Source organism: Oryzias latipes, chromosome 10 (assembly GCF_002234675.1).
Source record: "Oryzias latipes chromosome 10, ASM223467v1".
NCBI classification, from domain to species: domain Eukaryota; kingdom Metazoa; phylum Chordata; class Actinopteri; order Beloniformes; family Adrianichthyidae; genus Oryzias; species Oryzias latipes.
Genome location: NC_019868.2, coordinates 4721864 through 4744007, shown reverse-complemented (window position 1 = coordinate 4744007; position 22144 = coordinate 4721864). Strand labels below are relative to the sequence as shown.

Here is a 22144-nt window from a genome sequence, read left to right as displayed (position 1 = left end):
CATGCAGGCTACTATGAGTGACTTAGTGTTCCAGATCATGCTTGTGTACTTGGATGACATTTTGGTCTACTCACCAACGTTCGATGGGCATTTGACTCGGTTACAGACTGTGTTTCAGAGGCTCAGGGAAACAGGATTAAAGGTGAAGGTGGAAAAATGTAATTTCCTCCAATCAAGCGTGCGGTTTCTGGGCCACCAGATTTCCGCTGATGGAATAGGCACAGATCCAGATAAGGTGGTGGCGGTTAAGCAATGGCCAGTTCCAGCTTCCGTTAAAGAGTTGAGATCATTTTTGGGCTTTTGCAGTTACTACCGCCGGTTTTTGCAGGGTTTTTCGCAACTGGCAGGTCCCTTACATGATGCGGTCAATACCTGCCTGAATCAGAGTAACATGTCTAGGTCGAAAAATCTGTTTAAAAGTGTTTGGACTGCAGAATGTCAAGATTCCTTTGAGGAGCTTAAAGAGAGACTGACCAGTGCCCCTCTACTTGGGTATGCTAACTTTTCCCTCCCATTTATCTTGGAGACAGACGCCAGCAGTTTAGGACTAGGAGCAGTCCTCTATCAGATTCAAGATGGGGAGAAGCGTGTTATAGCATATGCCAGTAGGAGACTGAGAGGTGCAGAGAAGAATGATCGGAATTACAGCAGCATGAAGCTTGAGCTTCTCGCTTTAAAGTGGGCTGTATCTGAAAAGTTCAGAGGTTATCTTTTGGGGGCCAAATTTACTGTGATGACAGACAATAATCCCCTGTGTCATCTCGACTCAGCAAGGTTGGGCGCCGTTGAACAGCGCTGGATAGCACAGTTGGCCCCGTTTGACTTTGACGTTCGTTATCGCCCTGGGAGATGTAACGCAGCAGCAGATGCACTGTCTAGGCAGCCGTTAGCAGGGGAGCCGGAAACAAATGGTGACGAGGAGTTTGATGGATGTATATCCATTTGCAACATGATTCAGAGAGGCACATCCCTTGACCCAGATTTAGTGTGTGAAGGTATCAAGTGCTGTCAGGTTAGAGAGATGCGGGCTACAGCTGCTGAGCAGGTTGTTGAGAACAAAGATCTTCAAGGTAACACGCCAACTCTGCCAGGTTACTCAAAAGAGGAGTTGAGGCAGTTTCAACAAACAGACCCAACCATTAAGTCCTTTTGTCAGTTTTGGGATCAGAAGACAAAACCCACTTATCAGCAAAGGAGGAGTTTAGCTAAACCCGTCATCTCCCTGCTCAGACAGTGGTCAAGAATTATAGATGTAGATGGATTGTTATATCGTGTTATTGAGGATGATCACAAACTTGAGTGTCAACAACTTCTTTTGCCCGAATGTTTGAAAGACTCAGTACTTGAAAGTGTGCATAATCAGATGGGTCATCAAGGAATAGAGCGCACGCAGAACCTTTTGAAACAGAGGTGTTTCTGGGTTGGGATGTATGAAGATGTCGAGCGGTGGGTGAAACAGTGTGAAAGATGTATACTCACCAAACTGCCACAACCTCACATACGTACCCCTATGAAACATTTTCTTGCTACACGCCCTCTTGAGGTAGTTGCAGTGGATTTTACGTTGTTGGAGCCAGCTTCCGATGGTCGAGAGAATGTGTTAGTTGTAACTGATGTTTTCACCAAATTTACACAGGCGTTTCCAACACGAGATCAAAAAGCTGATACCACTGCGAAGGTCTTGCTCAGAGAGTGGTTTATGAAGTATGGGGTACCTGAGAGGTTACATTCCGATCAGGGAAGGAACTTTGAGAGTGAGGTCATTCAGGAACTGTGTAAATTGTATGGAGTTAAGAAAACGCGCACCACACCCCATCATCCCCAGGGTAATGCCCAGTGTGAGCGTTTTAATAGGACTTTGCATGACCTCCTGCGTACGCTCCCACCAGAGAAAAAACGTAGGTGGCCTGAGTATTTGCCAGAGTTGATTTATGCCTACAATGTAACTCCACACGCCACCACGGGGTACTCACCGTACTATCTCCTGTATGGGGTACATCCACACCTCCCTGTAGATGCGTTGTTAAATCAAGATCAGGTGGTAGATAGAAAACATGACTGGTTGGTGGTTCATCAGGAACGTCTGCATGAGGCCCATAACAGAACTAGGCAGTATTCTGAACAAAAAGCTGCAGAACGGCTTGAACTGGAGAAGAGCAAAGTTTACTGTCCTCCTGTGGAAATAGGTCAATTAGTTTATCTCCGTCAGTGGCCCCAGGGTAGAAACAAAATTCAGGATGCCTGGAGTTCAGTGATTTACCGGGTCCTGGATGTGCAAGACAGCACACACACTGTGGAGCCATTGGAGGGTGGTCCCATCAAAAGGGTCCATCGAGTAAACCTAAGACCCTGTCCAGGCCCAGTTCCAGCACCAAGGAAATTGAAAAAGGACACTTCCACTTCTACTATAGCTGCTCCTGTGGAAGTTCGTAAAGAGAATCTGGAGTCAGACCCAGATTATGTACTGTTGGAGGAAACAACTTATCCACATTTGGACCAAGAACTGAACACAGACACTGATGGTGTTCCTGATTGCCAGGTCTTGGAGTCCTGGAGCACTGGTGGAACGGTTGATGGTGGAACACCTCTCCCAGGTTCAGAACTAAAGGACATTGTGACAAACAGCATGTCTGGAAGAGATGCTGAGACCGAGGTGCCGGTTCCAGCCCCTCGCCGGAGTCAGAGAGCAACCGCGGGATTACATTCAAATCCACATCATCTCCCCAGATCAACCTGTAATGCTATTTCTTTAAGTCCTGCTGTATTGTCACAGCTGTTGATCAATGTGGGTACAGCATTCTTCAGAGAAGCAATGAATGAAGGAAAGTGTGTAAATTAGGTCACCGAGGGCGGTGCCTGGAAAGCAGGGGAGAATGTAGCCAGGTGGAGAAGGTGTAGGTACAGGGTTGTGCCACTAGAGGGCGCTTCCTGGGTTTTCGGTGAACAGTTCAGTAAGGAGGTGGTGTGTTCTGGGGACCGTTATTTGACAGTTGTTTGACGGTTGTTTTGATCTGCGGATTCAAGGCGGTTGAAACCTGGCGTGAAGAGTCGTTAAGAGGGTAAACAAACATAAAAAGGTAAAAAAAGAAGTTGTGTTTACTGTAATTGTTGTAAAAGTATTCTGTTTTAAGAAATTTGATGAAATTAGTAATTTGATTTGTACAATTGTCGCTGCATTTTACGTGTGTTTTACAGCAGTGCTCGACGAAGCCAATGTTGTGACTGGTGATCAACTTTGCCGTCATTCCTGTTACAGTTCGGGCCACAGAGCACCTGCTGTAGTTATTCTTGTGTACTCTTTTTCTTAAATTTGATATTTTTCTCCATTTTTGTTTTGTTTACACTTGTTTTCTTTCGTGATTTTGGAAGATCGGAAAGTGACTGGCTAAAAGAAGCATCTAGATGGCATAATAGATCCACATTTTGTTTTTGTTTTTTTATCTTCCTGATTACCATTTTTTTTTAAATCTGAAATCCTGAGTTACATTTTTGTTTTGGAATAAAGAACCCAAAGACAGTTTTGTGTCCTGTGCCGGCTTGAATTCGCCAGGCTACAATTATGAAGCGCTTGTTCGCTCATCATTTTTTTAATCCGTTCTTTCTTGGTGGAGTGGAGCCGGAAGAAGGGTTAGGGTTAGGCTAATACGTGCCAACGACAACATTTAGCCAGGGATCCACCTAAAATCCATGAGGGCAATGCTGCAATCTGCATCTTGACTGAATGTAAATATGTGGGAATAACATCCGCCTTTATTTTGTCTGGACACGACTTGTAACACAAATTGACTAATGTTTACACATTTTCTCAGGACTGCGCGGCATTTCTCCATTCAAAAGACGCCCCGCCAGCTCACACACCATCCCAGAGCTGCTCCTCTGCTTGGAGACACGGTTCTACTGAGTCCAGCAGCTCGCTCACGCAGAGCAGTCTGAAGCCTCCTCCAGAGCGCACACCGTAACGAAGCAGCCTTCCCACACACGAGTCCATCTGCTCTGCTCAGAGACATGCTAAGCACAGGTGGAGCAGGCAACCGGTCCTGTTCGCGCTCCAAAGCCTTCTCTGGAGCACCACACCGTCTATGCATGACGTTAAACCAGAGCAGTAGTGGCCCACAATAGGAATAAATTGTCTATATGGACCACAATAGGATCAACAATCAGCATAACCCACCTATCTCGATCGGAAAGAAATTTTGATCCGAACGAGTCTGATCAGGGCAGAGTATTCTGAACAGCGTGTTCACATGACGCATTATTCTGATCAGACGTTCACTCAGATTACTCTTGTCCACGTGACCACAGCTAGTGTTGTTTGCAGTGGCTCAGACGATTGAGCGGGTCGGCCAATGATCGATGGGTTGGCGGTACTAGACACCTCACCCTCCCTGCCTCCAGTGTGGCTCCACTGGTGTGTGAATGTCCCGGTGATGGTCAGAGGGGCGAACTGGCAGCCACACCTCTGTCAGTCTGCCCCAGGGCAGCTGTGGCTACATCAGTAGATACCATCACCCAGTATGAATGAGGAGTGAATGAATAATGGACACTTTGAGCGACTGGAAAAGCACAGATAAATCTAATACATTACTATTATTCATTTATTCAAACCTAGAAAGATCGCAAATCTTCTTAATCTCTCTCTACACATTGCAGTTACACATCTGCTAAAGACACAACCTGAAAAGCTCATTCTTTACTTAAGTAGTACTTTTGAATAAAAACTGTTCAAATATAAGATATGCTGTTGGGTATCTGCCTTAGATTACCAGTTTCCTCTCTCTCTGCTGTCCTCTCCTGTCTGTTCTGTGCTGGCGTTTCTCTGTTGGTCGCTGTTTCTGGATTCATTGTGGGGATTCTAACCAACTTCAAGCCATGAACCTGCTCAACTCTCCAGTACATAATAGTCAAATGTCTGGTTTATGTCGCTGAAGTCTGAGACGAAAAGAGGGAACAGATGGAGAAACAGGGATGAGACTCCATTAGGAGGAAATCTGGAGATTGCAAAGGTCAGCAGAACTCTGGCTAAGAAATGCAACTGCACACAACTAGAGAAACACACTGTGTGTTACATCACCCCAGAACACAACCTGCTGAGAAATGCTAAACTAGCAGCAGCTCACACTGCTCACACACCTACACACAACCTCACTGTTTGTTCTCACCTTTTTGTTAATGTTTAAATATCATCTGCAGCTTTTTCATGTTTATCTCAAATTACAGTACAAAGATGTCTGCAGTGCTGTTGCATTCAGAGAAGAAAGGTGGAGGTGAGTGTTTCCATCCAACCAAATAAAGACTGTGACCACAAGAAAAGAACTGAGGTCAGGTGAGCCCTGATGGTGCCGCAGAAAAAGAAAAGAAGATGACAGTTGATAACCACCATGTGACGGAGACGATCTCTGCTGATGGTGGAAATGGACACGTTCACACAAACAAATCAAACCCCCAACATGGATGAAGAAGTGATCGGAAAAACCTTCAAACAGTTCAAGCGGGAAAGACCCATGACTAAGAATGCATTCACTAAACAAACCCATTTCCTGAGCAGGAGAGCTCCAGGTACAGCAGGAAATGAGCCGTAAGAAGAGTTCAAAAAGGTCACAGCTGAGGCAAGAAACGTTAGTGAAGTCAATGATGCTGCTAGAGCTGGTCTGCCTTAAAGAGATGGAGGTTAGAGCTGCAGATACTGAATAACCGGAGCCTGACAAACAAAAAGATGATTTGGAAAAAAGAATGATACTTCAGTCCTAGCAGCACTTATCCCTTGTGCTATCTTGTGGGGTCCAGATGACCCCACTCCCAACGTTAACATGCCTTGGAGGTTACAACAACATGGCAACAGCATCCTTCACAACTATGCAAGCCACACCCACCAAACATGACATTTACCTGCTAGGTAACTTATCTAGTTAACCGGGATTTATTGGTTGTCAAAGAAGCTTTCATTGTTGGAGAAGAGACGGACAGTCGGCGGAAACGAGGAGAATGAACCGTACCCTTCAACCCATTTTCTTCACCCGCTTTATCCCTTTCAGGGTCTGCCAAAGCCTAATCTGGCTTCTGTTGGGTGAAGGTGAGGTACATCCCGTCACCAGTCTGTCACAGGACCACAATCACACACCCATGTACACTCACAGTAACACGTAACGACAATTTAAAGAAATCAATGAACCAATGAAGCATGTCTTTGGACGGTGGAAGGAAGCCGCGTGCCTGGAGAAAACCCTCGCATGCACGGGGAGAACATGCAGACTCCACTCAGAAATGTCCCAGCAGGGATTTGAACCAGGAGGCATGCTGCAAGACGGTTACTTAGGAGAAAACGGTTAAGAAGGTACGCTGATAAGTGTGTATGACGTATAGATTGTTGGGAAGATGCAATGTACATCACGTTAAAAGTGGTTTAAGGAGCCTGCATTCATCCGACCACATAATGAGTTGTGTTTCATCGTCATGGTTGGTACATTCCTACTCTGATTACATCCCAAAACGTCTGGCTACGGTGGCTGTTTGGGTTCAGTTGCTCCGCTCCGAGGACGGGTCGTATTCAGATTGAGGAACACTGAGCGAAATGAAGCTCTGTCTGATTGGAAACAAACCAAGAGCGCCTCCAAAGATGAGTCCAAGAGCGGTTCCTGGTCCGAGCCCAGGGTCCACTTGTGTGTGTTCGGACTGAAAATTTGTTTCAGATTTTCAGGGGACACAAACTGTGTCCAGCCTGAACAAGTTTAAACTTTCACAGTGACTTCAGCTCAGGTGACCAACAGCCCCACCCTGGAGTGCCCAGACTCTGCCTCCTCAAGAGGAGTTGAGTCGGAGCCGAGGAGATCCGGGAAGTATTCATTCCACAACTTAACATTATTCCCAGTCAAAGTAAACGGCTCCTCGCCAGCATAGAAAACTGTTCTAGAAAAAAAAAAAAAATTCAAACAGCAGAAAACAGGACGTTTTCTCTAGAATTGTCAGAAAACGGTCAATCGCTCAGGCCAAACCATGGTGTTGACTAACTTGATGTGTTTCAGTTTACTAAAGAGAATCAAGAAAAAACGACAACTCATTTGCTTCAAGAGCCACTGATCTAAAAAAAAATACATTTCACATTCTAAGCTGCATGGTGGGGCAGTGGTTAGCTCTCACCTTACAGTAAGAATGCCCTGGTTCAAATCCCAGCCAGAACCCTTTTGCATGAAGTTAGCATGTTCTTGTGCATGTGTGAGTTTTCTCTCACAGTTCAAAAACATGCTGTATGTGTGTGTGTGTGTGTGTGTGTGTGTGTGTGTGTGTGTGTGTGTGTGTGTGTGTGTGTGTGTGTGTGTGTGTGTGTGTGTGTGTGTGTGTGTGTATATATATATATATATATATATATATATTCATGCAAAGAAATATAATTGTCAAGATAATTTATGCCCCTTGTGTAAAAATGAGCTTGAAACCCAAAACCATCTTGTGATTTGGTTCAAAATTTGTGGCTGCATTTAATGACTGGCTTTCAACAAAAACAGTCATTCCAAACTTTCATCTTGGATTTATACACAGACAAAAATGTTTCATTTTTAATTAACATTTAATCATTGTAGGAAATACTTTATTCAAAAATACCATTGAATAAAACTGCAGTCATTTTTTATTTTTTTTAAAGAACTTCCAAAAATCCCCCCAAAAAATAGAAAGCAGTTAAGATCATTTATCCGTTTGCCCTTAAGTGGTGCCTTGTTTCCTTGTTTTTACTTTATTCCAGGATTTTTCATTTGTTTGTCGTCTTTGTTGATTGGAGTTGCATTTTCTTATGTCTGCTGCTTGGTCTTTGTTCCAGTGTTGGATGTTGGCAAATTTTACAGAAGTTGCCTTATAGTTTGTGAGCATGTTGCCTGAATGTCAGTAAAAAATAAAATAAAATAAAACAAAATAGTACAAACATCATTGGCGTCTCTAAAATTGCCCCTAGGAATGAATCGAGTGTGTGACCCCACAGCAGACTGGTGACCTGTTCAGGGTGTACCTCACCTTCCCCCACCAGTGGCTGGGAGGGCTCCTGCGACCCCGTGACCCTGAAAGGAACTCTGTGGGATCTGAGGACGGATGGAACATTCTTTGTTCCAGGTACATTTAGGACGAGTGGGTTAAAACATCTTTTACAGTGATTTGACAGTTTATCCCCAAATGATTCATGTAAACCTCATAACTGAAGATATGAAAACCAAACAACAGCTTGCAGAAATAATTCATGTACCTTTATTAAGCAATTCTCCATAAACAACTTAAAAAGGTAAAAACTGAGAGAATTGTTGGAACACAAATGAATCACCTCCAATAAACTGCTTACATTTCTATCCCATGATGAAGTCAATCATTAGGATTTTACACCTACTATTTTTTTATTGTATTCTCACCACAAACAAATGTTCTGACAAAGTAAAGGCAAGACTTGTTCCATTTTAGAAAAGGCTTTTGGTGAATAAACTTTCAGTTACTTTGAAAAAAACAAAACAAGGAAAGAAGACAAACCCAAAACCTTTAAGCAACAAACTTGTTCTTGGTTGTGGAGCTGCTCTTTGTAGCCGTGTCTGCGTGGGACTGGTACCCGATGATCACTTTGGGTGGAACGCCTAACCTCTCCTTATAAACTCGACTAGGGAAGAAGAAAAACAAACTAAAACTCAATACATATTGAGAACATCCGATTTTCTCAAGCAATTAACGCAGGAAACTTTACACCCCAAATAAAATTTATTCACAACCTTAACTACAGCAGAAAATTAAAAAAAAAAAAAATTTAAAAACAGAAACCATTTGTCAGTATTAAAAAAAAAACTTTGATAGTTTTTCATTTTACAAATTTCAAAAAACTAGAATATCCAAAGAAAAGCATTTGAATTGATTACAAAAGAGTCAGATCAACCAGAATTCATTACGACATAAATACAAAAAGACTCAAACATCTCCAATAAATGCTGTCAGATATTTTTTACTTCTCTCCAGCAAATAAACAAGCAAAGCTATAGGTTTCATCCAAATCCCTCGTGTTACACTTAAGATGCAAATCCCTTTAGGATCCTGCTTTAGGCAGGACTGAAGAGCCACAGACACATGCTGGGCAGAAGGAAAGAGTGGTTACAAAACAACAGAAGGCAGAGAGAAGAAGAGAAAAAGACCATTTGTTTGTGCGCTCTGCAAGGAAAAAACATGAAGAAAAAAAGCAGAGTCCAATTCAATATTGTGGAAACAGATAAATACCAGAAATAAAACAAAGGTGACCCATAGATCAACAGGCAGAGGAACCGAAGGCCAACGTCTAGCACAATTGAACTGAACCGTACTGGAAACTAAACGGGAACAGAGGTCAAAGCAGTTGGGGGACAAGTTTACTACTCATGTGAGACATGAGAAAATGAGAAAATTACACGCCTTTCTCCTCTTTTTAAAGGGGGGGAACTTGCACAATTGGTGGCTGACTATATATACTTTTTTGCCCCAAAGTATGTGAACGTATAAAACTCGGGGGACGGAGAAGAAAATAATGAAATGAAGAACTGTTCTTAGCAGACCGCAACTCAATTGTCATCGTTCATGGGAATGAACCGCTCAAAAGATTCCATTTGTTAGGGAACGTCACATCTCTAGACTGCAGATCAAAAGACAAAAACTGGACATAAGGCAGGGGTCGGGAACCTATGGCTCGCGAGCCATATATGGCTCTTTTGATGGTCACATGTGGCTCGCAGACAAATCTTCAATTTTTTTTTATTCATCAGACCAGTCCTTCTCGGGCGCGATGCGATGCCAGAGGCGCGCAGTAGTAGCGGTGCTTGGAGAGAAGGATCTGCGCCAGCATTATCACTTTACTATTATCTATTATTTCACAGAGTTTGTACCACCCGGAAACCTGTGAATTGCCGTGCCTAAAACTGCGCGCTCCCGTCTCTGAGAAAGAGCGCGCAGTAGCGGGGACGGGATATGTGAGGGAGAAAGCAGAGGGTGAGGGTGGGGTTGTGGGCACGGCCAGTAGGTGAATCGCGCAGGGATTGTAATAACGTAAAACCCGCTGCCCGTCACTCACTGCAGCGTGTGAATGTGTGTTTGGCTCCCCGTCTGCATGTGAGCAGTCTGTCTCACATCTACAGAACATTCAGACCTATGATCACGTTTAAAGTCTCAACGCCTGCATGAAGCAGAAACTCACCACCTATCAACCAGACTAAACCATCAGCAAAACTACCACGAGAAATACTCATCATTTATTAGCAACAGCATAACGATATTATTAAAAAGAATCCACAGACTTATTGTACTTTAGAAGTGTTGAAATTACATCAAATGCACACATTCACTTGTATATTTAGTTTTAAACATATTGTCGCGGCTTGAGTTTAACTGGGTGGCTGTTGGGCCGTGTTATAAGTTCTGGAGTTCAATGAACGCATCATGCAGTGATCTGATTGGCCCCCAGTTCTGTCGCTCAGCCTGTTGTTAGGTAGTTTGGACCAATGGGGTTCAGCTATGGGCCGAATAAGGGAAATGGGAGGGCTGCAGCGGGAGCAGGGGAATATAAAATTGGGAGAAGCGCTCTCGTCTCGGCGGGAGAGATCCAGGAGTTGCTGAATTAATTTACGGCATTTGTTACAGCCAGCATTAACCAGAATAAAGAACCTTAAGAGGTTAAGTCTCAGTGTGGGAAAAGGACACCACATAATTGTATGGCTCTTTCGAAATTACATTTCAAAATATGTGGCGTTTATGGTTCTCTTGGCCAAAAAGGTTCCCGACCCCTGACATAAGGGATCTGGAAAGTGTTGTGAACACATGAATCCAAGGTTGAGGTCCACTCAGGCCCTTTATATTTGTAGAATTAACTCAACCAGAGAAGACTCAAGTCTGTCCATCTAATGAGAGATGTATGTTTTCAGTTCAAATTCCTATGGTTTTTTCAGCACATTTGACCCATCCCCTGGGGGAGTGGCAGTCTGCAGACAGAGCCGAGCTTGGGAACCATTTTTCCCAGCATTCTTCTAATTATGCTTATGACATTTTTAGCTGTTATCAAATACCAGAGTCATTTTCTAGGACGTAGTTTCAGCACAGCGGCAGTAGTCATCTAGAGATTCACCTCCAAATTGTGGGCGGGACTGTTGGTGGAGTGAGCCTGTCTTCATTTCCCATCATCCCTTTGGTTATGCACTTTCCCACTAGCTCACAGCCCCTCACACTCCCAACCTAACATTAGCGGTGCAAAAAAAACAACGGTACACAAAACTGGAGCTACCCAAAAGGCAAATGGCAGGAACATGAGGAAAATGAATCTAGTCGTCTATAACTGGATGCCTCAGAATGAAACGGAGGTTTGGGCTCCCCTACTGTATTATCATAAATATCTTTTTCAAACAACATTTTTTCCGTCTACACCTGATTCACAAAGATTTCAGAGAAAAACTAAGAAATGCTGTTTTGAGGCCATTTTTCTTAATATTTGCCCCCCCATCAGAAAAATACCACAAAACATGTTAACGATATCAAAAACACCATTCTTAATGCCAAGTAAGGAAGCTTTGGGTCCCATTTTGGTATGGGAGTATTTGGTACGAGCTGACCATGGATTTTAACCCACAACCTTGCAGTCTCAGGGCGGACTCTGCCACCAGGCCACGCAGCTGACAAGTGGAAAGTTTAAGGTGTGCCAGTCTACATTCAAACCTTTCAGTTTTCCCCCTTTTTTAAGTGAGCAAAGTTTCAAAGATAATTCATTTTCACTAAGCATTTTTCTTACACAGACAACATAAACATGCTGAGTGCATTTCCTTTATTATTCCTGTGTTTTTACCATGGAAACCAAACATTTGACAGTGATTCCAAACTTTCTAACTATAGTGTGCTCAGAACCTTTCCTTCATCTTATGAGAGAAACAAACAAACAAAGAACCTCATTCTTCATTCAGCTCACCCAATCTGTGTGATGGCCTCTTTGTTTTCACAGTTTGTGGTCCATATTGCTATTTTATCTCCTTTGGCTCGGATGTTGATGACGGCTCCACAAACATCATCGCTGTGATCATCAAAGGCTTCGCCCACGAGACACAAAAGCTGCAAACACAGAGAGGCACGCTCACATCCTTTTTTCACTTTTAATGAGTGGTTTGACTGAAAGCAGCCCCTGGGCGAACACAGAAACCAATAATGCCAATCGATGGTTTCTGTTAATGCCAGCCATTTTTTCCTCATTTATTCCAATTCCCATCTTCTCACTATTAATTGGCATCATTTGCTTTTTTATGACCGCCTTTAAGGCAACTTTGAAATAAGAAGCCCTGGTGATGCTTGACTGTACCGTCTCCAACCAGAACCGGTCCAGATCCATTTTCCGTTGCTGTTTGGACAGGGTGATGAGCCAGCGGCCCCCACGCCGATTCCTTTCATCCTCCCACATGGGTTCAATCCCATCCTGTTGGAGAAAAACGTAATGCTGACGATGCAAAAACTTTCCTGTACAACTCCTACATGCACATGTTATGAAAGAGAAAACAAAACCAGGATGCTGTAAAACTTTAGCTTTAGAGCAGCTGGACCATCCTCTACATGAGGCTTTGGATTCAATGTTTGGAATAATGAGAAAGACCCCTTTTTTAAACAAAACAATCCATCAAACGTTTGCTTCGAAAATTTGAAAAAAAAAAAAAGATCTTTGCTTTACCAGACGCTCAAAGTTCTTCCAATGTGTCCATTATTCATTCATACTTGGTGATATCTACTGATGTAGCCACAGCTGCCCTGGGCCAGACTGACAGAGGCGTGGGTGCCAGTTCGCCCCTGCGGCCCCTCTGACCATCACCGGGACATTCATGCACATTCACACACCAGTGGAGCCACACTGGAGGCAGGGAGTGGGAATCAAACCGCCAGCCCTGCTCAACCACGTGAGCCACTGCCGCCCAATTTAAATTTATTTTGTCCAAATAAATCCATATGATTCTGATGAATGCGTCTGTTAGACTGAACCTTTCCAAATGGAACAGAATGCCTTGCTCAAATCATGAAAATTAGACGCTAGATCTTCACTAAGAATTAAGAGAACATCCATCAACTTTAGACATGAAGCCAAAATTAATGTTGCAGTAAATTGTGAAACTTTTGATTAAATGTCCTACCTTAAACAGAGAGTAGTCACAGCCAGACATCAAGTTACTTGACAGTTGAATATGATTGTATAACCTAAATGAAGACATTGAAGTAGAACTTTACAATTCATAAACATCCAACAGTAGAGGAAATAAGTATTTGATCTTTTACTGATTTTTTTAGGTTTGCCCACTTCAAAAGAAATTGACATTCTGTCATCTTAATGGTAGGTTCATTTAAACAGTGAGATAGAAAAGCAAGAAATCCACTTTAAATAACGGATATAAATTTATTTCCATTTCATTGAGAGAAATGCGTATTGGAAGCTTTAATAACCATTGAGAGTTCTGGTTCACACAGAGCAGTTAGACTCTGCTACTCACCCCGTCACCTGAACTGAAGACACACGTTTGAACTAATCACCTGTAGAAAAGACACCTGTCCACAGAATCAGTCCATCAGTCTCCAAACTCTCCAACATGGGAAAGACTAAAGAGCTTTCAGTGGATTTAAGGGAGAATACTGTAGACCTGTACAAGACCAGAATGGACTACAAAGCCTTCAGAAAGAAGATGGAGGTTAAGGTGACAACTGTTGGTGCAATTGTACCAAAATACAAGAACATGACCATCAATCCACCCATTGATGTGCCTCCAAACCATATCGGACCTGGTAGGGTTTCCATTCTCATGAGAACAGTGAGAAGTCAGCCTAAAACAACATGGCAGGAGTTAGTTGATGATCTCAAAGCAGCTGGAACCATAATCACCAAGAAAACCACTGGGAAAACTTTATTCTGCAGTGGTTTAGCATCTTATAGAGCTTCCAAAGTAGCCCTGCTTAAGAAGCTGCATGTGCAGACCCGCCTGAAATCTGACAATGAACAATTTGAGAATGTAGGGAGGGGTTGGGAGAAGGTGCTGTGGTCAAATCAGACCAAAACTGAAGTCTTTGGTATCAACTCAACCCTTCGTGTTTGGAGGAAGGGAAATGCTGCCTATGACCCCAAGAACACCATCCCCACTGTCAAGCAAGGAGGTGGAAGCATCATGCTTTAGGGGTGTTTTTCTGCACAGAGCTACTTCACCATGTGGATGGGAGGAGACATGTACCTCATGTACATCAAATCCTGAGTGAGAACCTCCTTCCCCCCTTAAGCCTAAAAGCTGGGGCCTTAAAATGGGCCGTGGATGGGTCCTCAAACAGGATAATGACCCAAAACATTCAGCAAAGCACCCAAGGAATGACTAAAGAAGAAGCATGTCAAGGTCATGTAGTGGTCCAGCCAGTCTCTGCATCTCAATCCTATGGAGAGAGCCGAAGCTCAGAGTTGCTTGGCAATAGCCATCAAATCTTAATAATTTAGAAGTCATTTGTAAAGACGAGTGGACCAAAATTCTTCCCGCTATGTGCAGAAACCTGATCATAAACTACCAGAAACGTCTGACCTCTGTGCTCAACAAGAAGGGTTTTGTCAAAAAGTACTAAATCTTTCAAGCCAGAGGGTTAAATACTACTTTTTCTCAATAAATGCAAACAAATGTCTATAAAATTCTTTAAAGATGATTTCTTGATTTTCTATCTCACTGTTCAGATGAACGTACCACCAAGATGACTTGTAATAAGAAATCTCCACAAAGAAAAGTTTCACCATTTGCAGTTAAGAAAAAAAGATTTAGCAACTATTAGCTGGACCGATAAATAACCATCTGGATTTACTGCAGCCGTGATGTCAGTGATGGAGCAGTGAAAGCTAGCTACCTTATTGCAAACAAGTTGGAGCAAACATCCAATCCATTTTCAGATGGTGAACTTATGTTCACCAAAAATCATACAATCAGTTACAGAAAAAAAAAAGATTGACTTCAAAATAAAAGCTTTACTCCTTTACCCAAAAAAGAAAAATCCGTTCTTTATCACCATCCCCAATGTTCCCAAAAAGCAGTCGACCTTAAACATGAGTCTGTCAAGAATTACGATCAGATCCAACATCTCTGAGGAAACATGGGCAGCCATATGAAGGAATCTAGTCATTTATTGTATTTTCAGTCACTATTGATGAAAGCACCAACATCACAGATATGTACAGCTGTGCATATTTATTAAAGGTGTTGCAGAGACCGTCACAGTGGAGTTTCTGGAGTTGATGGACACAACAGCAACTGATGACTTAGTCAGCTCTCTAGTTAATGTGCTGGACAATGTTGGAGTGAACTGGTCACATGAAGTAATTTTGGTCACTGATGGCGCTCCATCAAAGGTCAGGAAGAAGGCAGGTGTTGCCACAAAATTCAGGCAGAAACCAGGAAAAGATTCTTATAATAATGAATGATAATAATAATAATGGACATTTCATTGTGTTTTGCACACTTGAATGACAGTAAATGTGTTTCTGCACAGGATTTGAATCCTGATATTGACGGTCTTGTGAAGTTTCAGGAGAGAAAGGAGGTTAACTCCAAACTCTTATGTTCACAAATGTTTGCAAGTTTAATTTAGTGTCATTTTGTCATCGTTTGGACGTTTACATTTTAGGAAGATGTTTCATTTTTTTCTGTAGCCCCTCTTGAATTTATTATCAGGATTGCTTCAGTGTCAGATTTAAAATATTCAGGCTGTATAAAATTGAATAAACCAATATTTTTAAAGTGAAATTAATTTTATTTAAGATCCATTGGCCTCTGTGAATGAATGTGTAATAAGAAATGATCAAGCTACCATGTTGGTTGAGGCATGTTTTCCAATTGGGTAAAAAAACAAGAATAAAACTGTAATTTTGCCTTTACGTTACTGTTCCGGCCCACTTGAGATCAGACGGGTTGAATGTGGCCCCCGAACCAAAATCAGTTTGACACCCCTGGTCTAGTGGGTCTAGATGACCCAACTCCCAATGTTAAAGTGCCTAGGATAGCACGAGGGTTACACAACCTGCTAATGATTACACATTCATGAGCAGAGTGCATTGTTTAAATTTGACAAATATAGTTATTTGGTTTCAATCGTGACATTTATTGTTAAAAAAACGATACCGTGAAATCACCCAGCCCTACTGTAAAGTTGTACTCACGCCCAGAAATCCTCAACTGTGTCAAACGTAGAGATGAGACGAAGGTTGGCCTGCCAGGTTTTGCTTTTGTCATTCTTGAAAAACCAAAGAGTCCACCTGTAAAAGCAAACAGACTCTTGTTTTGGTGACCTCACAAGTGGATTACATGCACACAGAAAATAAAAAAAGAACCCACTTAAATTGTTTGTTTTTTTCCAACTGATAAATTCAAGCAATAAGAACATTTCTGAACGTGGTTAACACTTGAATTTTGAAATTTGGCCAAAATTTCTTTTAGACCAGTGCTCCAATCCCGTTTTCCACCAGAGGCCTTTCAATGTCTGATCACATTCTCACAGACTGGCCTTTACCAAGCTGAAGGCGGCATCACATCTATGTCTTATGTTTTGATGAGGAGTGTCACCTGTTTTTTGCTGTATGTAATATTTTATAACGTTGCACACAAATGTGGGATATTTGTTGTCCTGATTGGTCAGCATTGAGAGCCAAGTGAGGATTGTAAACGTGTAGAAAGACGGAGCTCAGTTGTATTTGTTGCATCAGGGCTGCATGCCAGGGTTTTGGGGTTCTGTTGGTAGAGCTGTGACGGTGTCGAATTTTTGATCACCGCGGTGATGAACCACCAGGGGGCGTGGTGTCGCGGTTAACCGCAGCCCCCCCCCCAAAAAAAATTTAAAAAAAACACAAAAGAAAAAACACAAAATCCCCCGGCGGCGGCATCGGAAATAAATACAATTACAACGTACTATTCTTTGTTAACAAATAACAGTAACAACTAACAACTACATATCTAACTTGTGAACTAACTATAGATGTTGTAGATTGTGTGTGTGAGCGCGGAGCTTCTTGTGTAGGTATAGGAGGAAGGTGTGCACACGTGTGTTGGGGGTGTATGTTGATTCTTCTGCAGCGGACCGCTCTCTAGCTGCACGCAAGTTTCACCTATGCTCTCTGGTATAGACATCTTCTCAAAATATTATGTATTGTCCAGTAATAAGCAGACTGCAGACACTTTCACTTTTCCGGTAGCCATGAAGCCTAACACGCCGTTTGTGTAACTGTAAAGGGAGCCGCGTGTCACGTGCAGCGCAGAGGCAGACAGTGAGAGCGCGCGCCTACGAGAGAGAGTGACAGGCGCAGTGGGAGAAAAGGAGAGAACAGTCTGAAAGAAAGAAGGAAAGTCTGAACACAGGACTAGCAGAAAAAGGAAATTATCAGCAAAGATCAGGGGTGGGCAATTCCAGGCCTCGAGGGCCGGTGTGTCTGCATGATTTCAAGATAGCCTTTCCCTACTCATGGCTGATTACCTGGTTCAGGTGTGTCCAGCCAATAATCTTGCCCTACTCATGACTGATTACCTGGTACAGGTGTGTCCAGCCAATTAGAACATGCCAGAGCAGGGTATGCTGGAAAACATGCAGGAATGCGGCCCTCAGTGCCCACCTCTGGCAAAGATGAATGCGTTTAATGTGTTTATTATAGTTCCAATCACGCACCATATGAAAACGTAAAAAAAAAAAAGGGCGTAAAAAAAAGTGTGGTGATGCGGTGATGAGGTCATCACCGCGGTGATGAGTGATGCGGTTATCGTCACAGCGCTATCTGCTGGTCTTACCTGTTCTGTAAGGGATGTTTGATGCAAGCCTCAGGATTCCCGATCTTTCCGTTGCTTATTTCACTTTTTTCCTCGAGGTTTCCAGGAATCGAAGTGGACACCTATGACGGAAAATAAAACAAAACGAGAAAATATTTGGTTCTAGCACAATAAATTGACTAGTACGAGCCCAAATGGGGCTTGGAGTTACCAAAGTCAGAGCTGAAAGTCCCACTCCGATCATCTTTTGATCCATTTTCAAAGCGTTCTTTTAATTATGATAATGCAGTTTTTCACCAAAATCCAAAAATGTATTGTTTTCTACAGGTTCTGCAAAGCGGCATGAGCTCATCAGAAATTCACCTCCTTTACCCCCCCCCCCCTCCTATGATCACCCTCCTACCCCTCCCTCTCTCTAACATCCCTCTCTCTTCCTCCCTCCTTTTCTTTTCCGTCCGGTCCAACACAAAACATTTTCAAATATGATTAAAATGAATAAAGTTTGGCTTTGATTAAAAAAGGGGTTTATTCAGACATACCTCTGGTTTGTCAGAAGATTTATAACCTCTTTTGTTAAAATAAAATATGTCCAACACAAGAGGCCTTCAGCTCTCATCTGTTTGCCCAGCTGTTGGACAGGACAAGTTAAAAAAATAAAAATAAAAAAAAGAAATTCACCTCCAAGTTGTGAAGGAAGCCTGTCCTCACTTCCCATCATCCCTTTAAATAAACTCACTCGACCCCAGCCTAACATCAGTGGTGCAACAAAAATAGTGACCAATTTCAGCGCTAATGAGCCGTTCGGTTTAGATCCAGATTCCAGCTCAGACGAGGAAAACAAACTATTTACCCCTCTGCTCCAGATTCAGAAGAATTTCCATAAAGAAAGACCTTTTTAAGCTTAATTTATGTCCTCCATCATCAGAAAAAGCCAGGAAGAAGACGGTCTTTAACTCTCCTAATGAATAATTATTATAATTTTGCATTTGATTTAAAAGTGCATTTCAAAACACTCAAGGACACATTGCACGAATTCAAAAGTAAAACACAATTTAAAAAAAAAAAAAAAAAAAAAAAAAAAAAAAAAAAAAAAAAAAAAAATCACAAAATGTTAAAAACAATAAAATTCAAATCATCCATAAAATCAGATAGCAGAAGATGAAAAATTGTGATCTAGAAATGCAAATTTAAAACAAGGTCTTGAGTCTCGATTTAAAAATAAAGAAGGAGTCAGTGTTACGGAGGCCTGGGGGGGAGAGAGTTCCAGAGTTGGGTAGCCGAGCGACTGAAGGCATGGCTCCCCGTTGTGACCATACGGGCCGGAGGGACAGAAAGCTGAAGGGAGGAAGAAGACCAGAGAGAACGAGAGGGAGTGTCAATATGGAGGAGATTAGAAAGATAAGCCAGGTTATGAAAGTTTGAATTTTATCCTGAAAATGACCGGAAGCCAGTGCAGCTGCTGGGGAACGGGAGTGATGTGATGGAAGGAAGGAGTTCTGGCAGACAGAGTAATGCTATAGATGTGAGACTGAAAGTATAATAAAGGATGACACCCAGAGTCTTTACCTGAGGGGAGGGAAAAACTGGAAAGTGTCAAATTGGAACCTACAAGGAGTAGTTTGGTTTTACCGCTAGTAGGTTTGAGGAAGTTTAAGGTGAACCGGGTTTTTATTTCAGACAGGCAGGAGGAAAGGGAGGCAGGTGGAAGAGAAGAGTTGGGTTTACTGGACAGATAGAGCTGAGTGTCATCCGCAAAACAATGAAAATCAATGTCGAATTTACAGAGTATATTGCCAAGGGGTAGGAAATGAAGAGGAGGGGACCGAGAACAGAACCTTGAGGAACACCAGAGAAAATTAATGAGGGTTGAGATTTAATAGATTTCAGTTGGATAAACTGAATGCAGTTTGAGAAGTAAAAATGAAACCAGCGGAGGGGCGTTGACTCGACACCAAAGGAGGATGGAGTGAGACACGGTGTCAAATGCCGCGCTCAAGTCAAGTAGGTCAGTGTTTTTCAATCTTTTTTGAGCCACGGCACACTTTAAACCTTATCAAAAATCCCGCAGCACACCAGCATCCAAAAAAAAAAAAAAAAAAAAAAAAAAAAAACTCAGTCTGTATTGATCTACAGCACCTCCACAATCACACGTGCATTTTTGTGATAATTGTGGCAGAAAAAGCTGGAAGTTGCAGCTGTTTTTTCTAAAAGAAAAGTTGCAGCTGTTTTTTCTAAAAGTTAAGTTAGAAGATTTAAAAACTGATGCATGTTCGTTGTGGTTTCAAGATGTTTAAGAGGAGAGACTGGTTGTGCGCTGAGATGCTGTCATTTTAACCCAATGCATCATGGGAGATGTAGTGCAAACAGCCACCGAACGCAAACGGACTGGCGTCTCTGAGCTTCATTATTTTGTTCACTTGTTCCACGGTCTGACACCGGATTCTGTGGAAAGCTACACCGCTAAAGACGAGCTTTAGTTGCTATTTTTATTGGAACTGGGAGACTTTATCAACAGAATCAGAACAAGGAAGTGAAGACTTTAACCACTTTTGATTGGTCAGACTGAGGACATTTGATTAAGCCTCCAAGAATGATTGGTGGAGACAGTTAAAGGGGCGGGACTTTTTCAGAAATCAGCTGACGCTGCGGCTAAATCGCAGTACCATCATTCTTATCAAAATGTCTTTAATAGAATCAAATAATCACAAAGAAAAGTCTTTTATGATCTTTCATATTCCTAACTACTCAGTGTTTTATCAGGGCCTGTTTGGATGAACACAGAGCTGATTTCCTGGAGATGGGAAATGTTTTTAGATCAGTTAATGAGGGCAATTTCTCCCGGCACACCTGACCATCTCCCACGGCACGATGGTCTGGTTGAAAAACACTGAAGTAGGTGATGGTGATGAGTACAAAATCAGCTGCCAGGAGAAGGTCATTCTGGACTTTTATAAGGGCAGTTTCAGTGCTACGAAGGGGGCGAAAACCGGATTGAAAGGGTTCAAAGAGATCATTTTGATTAGGATGATGGTGAAGTTGGGAGGCGACTATTTTGGAGATGAAGGGGACGTTAGAAATAGGACAGAGATTATTAAAGGAATTAGGATCTGAACCAGGATTTCTTTAGGATGGATTTGACAGCAGCAGTTTTGAGGAGTGAGAGGACAATACCAGATGCAAATGAGGAGTGGTTAATAAGGAATATAATAATAATAAATGACAAACTAATAATATTAGAAACAGAGACGGGAAAGGACCATCAATGGAAAAAAAAGATTTATGACCTGCCATGAAAACAACATGAACAGATAGACATGTCTAGAGATATGAAGGATCTACCTTATGAAGGTCCAAATATTCAAATACTAATAGAGTTCAAGTTTCTTGATTTTGATATTTTTTTTAAATCACATTATAACAAAATCTTTTTTCTCTCTTTGTAAGAATTTGATAAAGCTAAACTTCTCCAAAATAATGACAAGTTTTTTGATGTTTCATGCTCAAAGCCTGGTATAACTAAGCAGACGTGATCTTGGAAAACTGTTCGCTGCACCACGTGACTGAAAACTATCGACCTCATACTTTTCCGGTGTGAACGGTTGTTCACCTTTCTGCACATCCCTTCACGTATGATGAAACAAGAGATAGTTCACCGTAGAAATCCTTTACTTGGGGATTCTCGTTTGAGGTTTGCGCGCTCCCGCGGAGGGAGCGGTGTGACGCTTTCGGTAGGCAGGCAAAACGTGCTACAGCGAGTTAAGAAGACGGTTAACAGCGGCTGTCTGTCTGACCATCTTCTTAACTCGCTGAATTTAAGCGAAGTTTTAACTGCGTCATTTCTAAAAAGAAATAAAGTAGTCTAACTTTAGTACTACCGAAGTGAAACGGTCGAATTTCCTCGTAAGTAAGTCAGGCAATACTTACTAGTGTCGCATATTTTCTAGTATCGTCCGCGTGTCGAACACCAAAAAAATAAAGTTTCGGTTGAATTTGTTTTGTTTTTTTAATCAAACAATTCAGCTATCAGTAATCAATACTTACCACTACGGCGGTCGCCATCTTCTGGAATTCCTCTCGCAGAGATTTTGCGTCTGTTAAAATAGCTAATTGCGGCACTTCAATACGCATGCGCAGGTGATTGATGACAAAGCAGAAAACGAGCAGATTTTCTTTGCGCCATTTTGATGAGACAGCTTTTTCAATCATCATTGATATTTATTGACATATGAAGAATTCCTTTAAAAAAATTTTTTCCCAGTTTCACCTAAAGAATATGCAACAGTAGTTGAAGTAACCAAACAATTGCAACTTCCTATTTAAAGGGGGGAAAAAAACTAATCCATAAATTAGAATATCGCTTTGGTTGAGGCGGATATTTG

At 42.1% G+C, this 22144-nt stretch overlaps 1 protein-coding gene across 1 annotated transcript; it reads right to left on the bottom strand.

Moving 5' to 3' along the window:
* Positions 1-8206: 8206 nt before the first annotated feature.
* On the bottom strand, positions 8207-21910 carry LOC100049330 (eukaryotic translation initiation factor 4E-1A). Its single transcript, XM_004086510.4, has 7 exons — positions 21807-21910; positions 17787-17887; positions 16172-16267; positions 13134-13197; positions 12317-12430; positions 11933-12072; positions 8207-8626 (listed from the first exon to the last, which is right to left on the bottom strand). The coding sequence occupies exons 1-7, from the start codon at positions 21891-21893 to the stop codon at positions 8512-8514; spliced, it is 717 nt and encodes a 238-aa protein (XP_004086558.3). The 5' UTR covers positions 21894-21910; the 3' UTR covers positions 8207-8511.
* Positions 21911-22144: the final 234 nt, after the last annotated feature.

Excerpts from the sequence above, each read along its gene's own strand:
- LOC100049330 (XM_004086510.4), bottom strand. The coding sequence starts at position 21,893 with ATGCGTATTGAAGTGCCGCAATTAGCTATTTTAACAGACGCAAAATCT. Across the intron at positions 17,888-21,806 it reads AGATGGCGACCGCCGTAGTG|GTGTCCACTTCGATTCCTGG; the intron begins GTAAGTATTGAT and ends TTTCCGTCATAG. Across the intron at positions 8,627-11,932 it reads GAGGCCATCACACAGATTGG|TCGAGTTTATAAGGAGAGGT; the intron begins GTGAGCTGAATG and ends CTTCTTCCCTAG.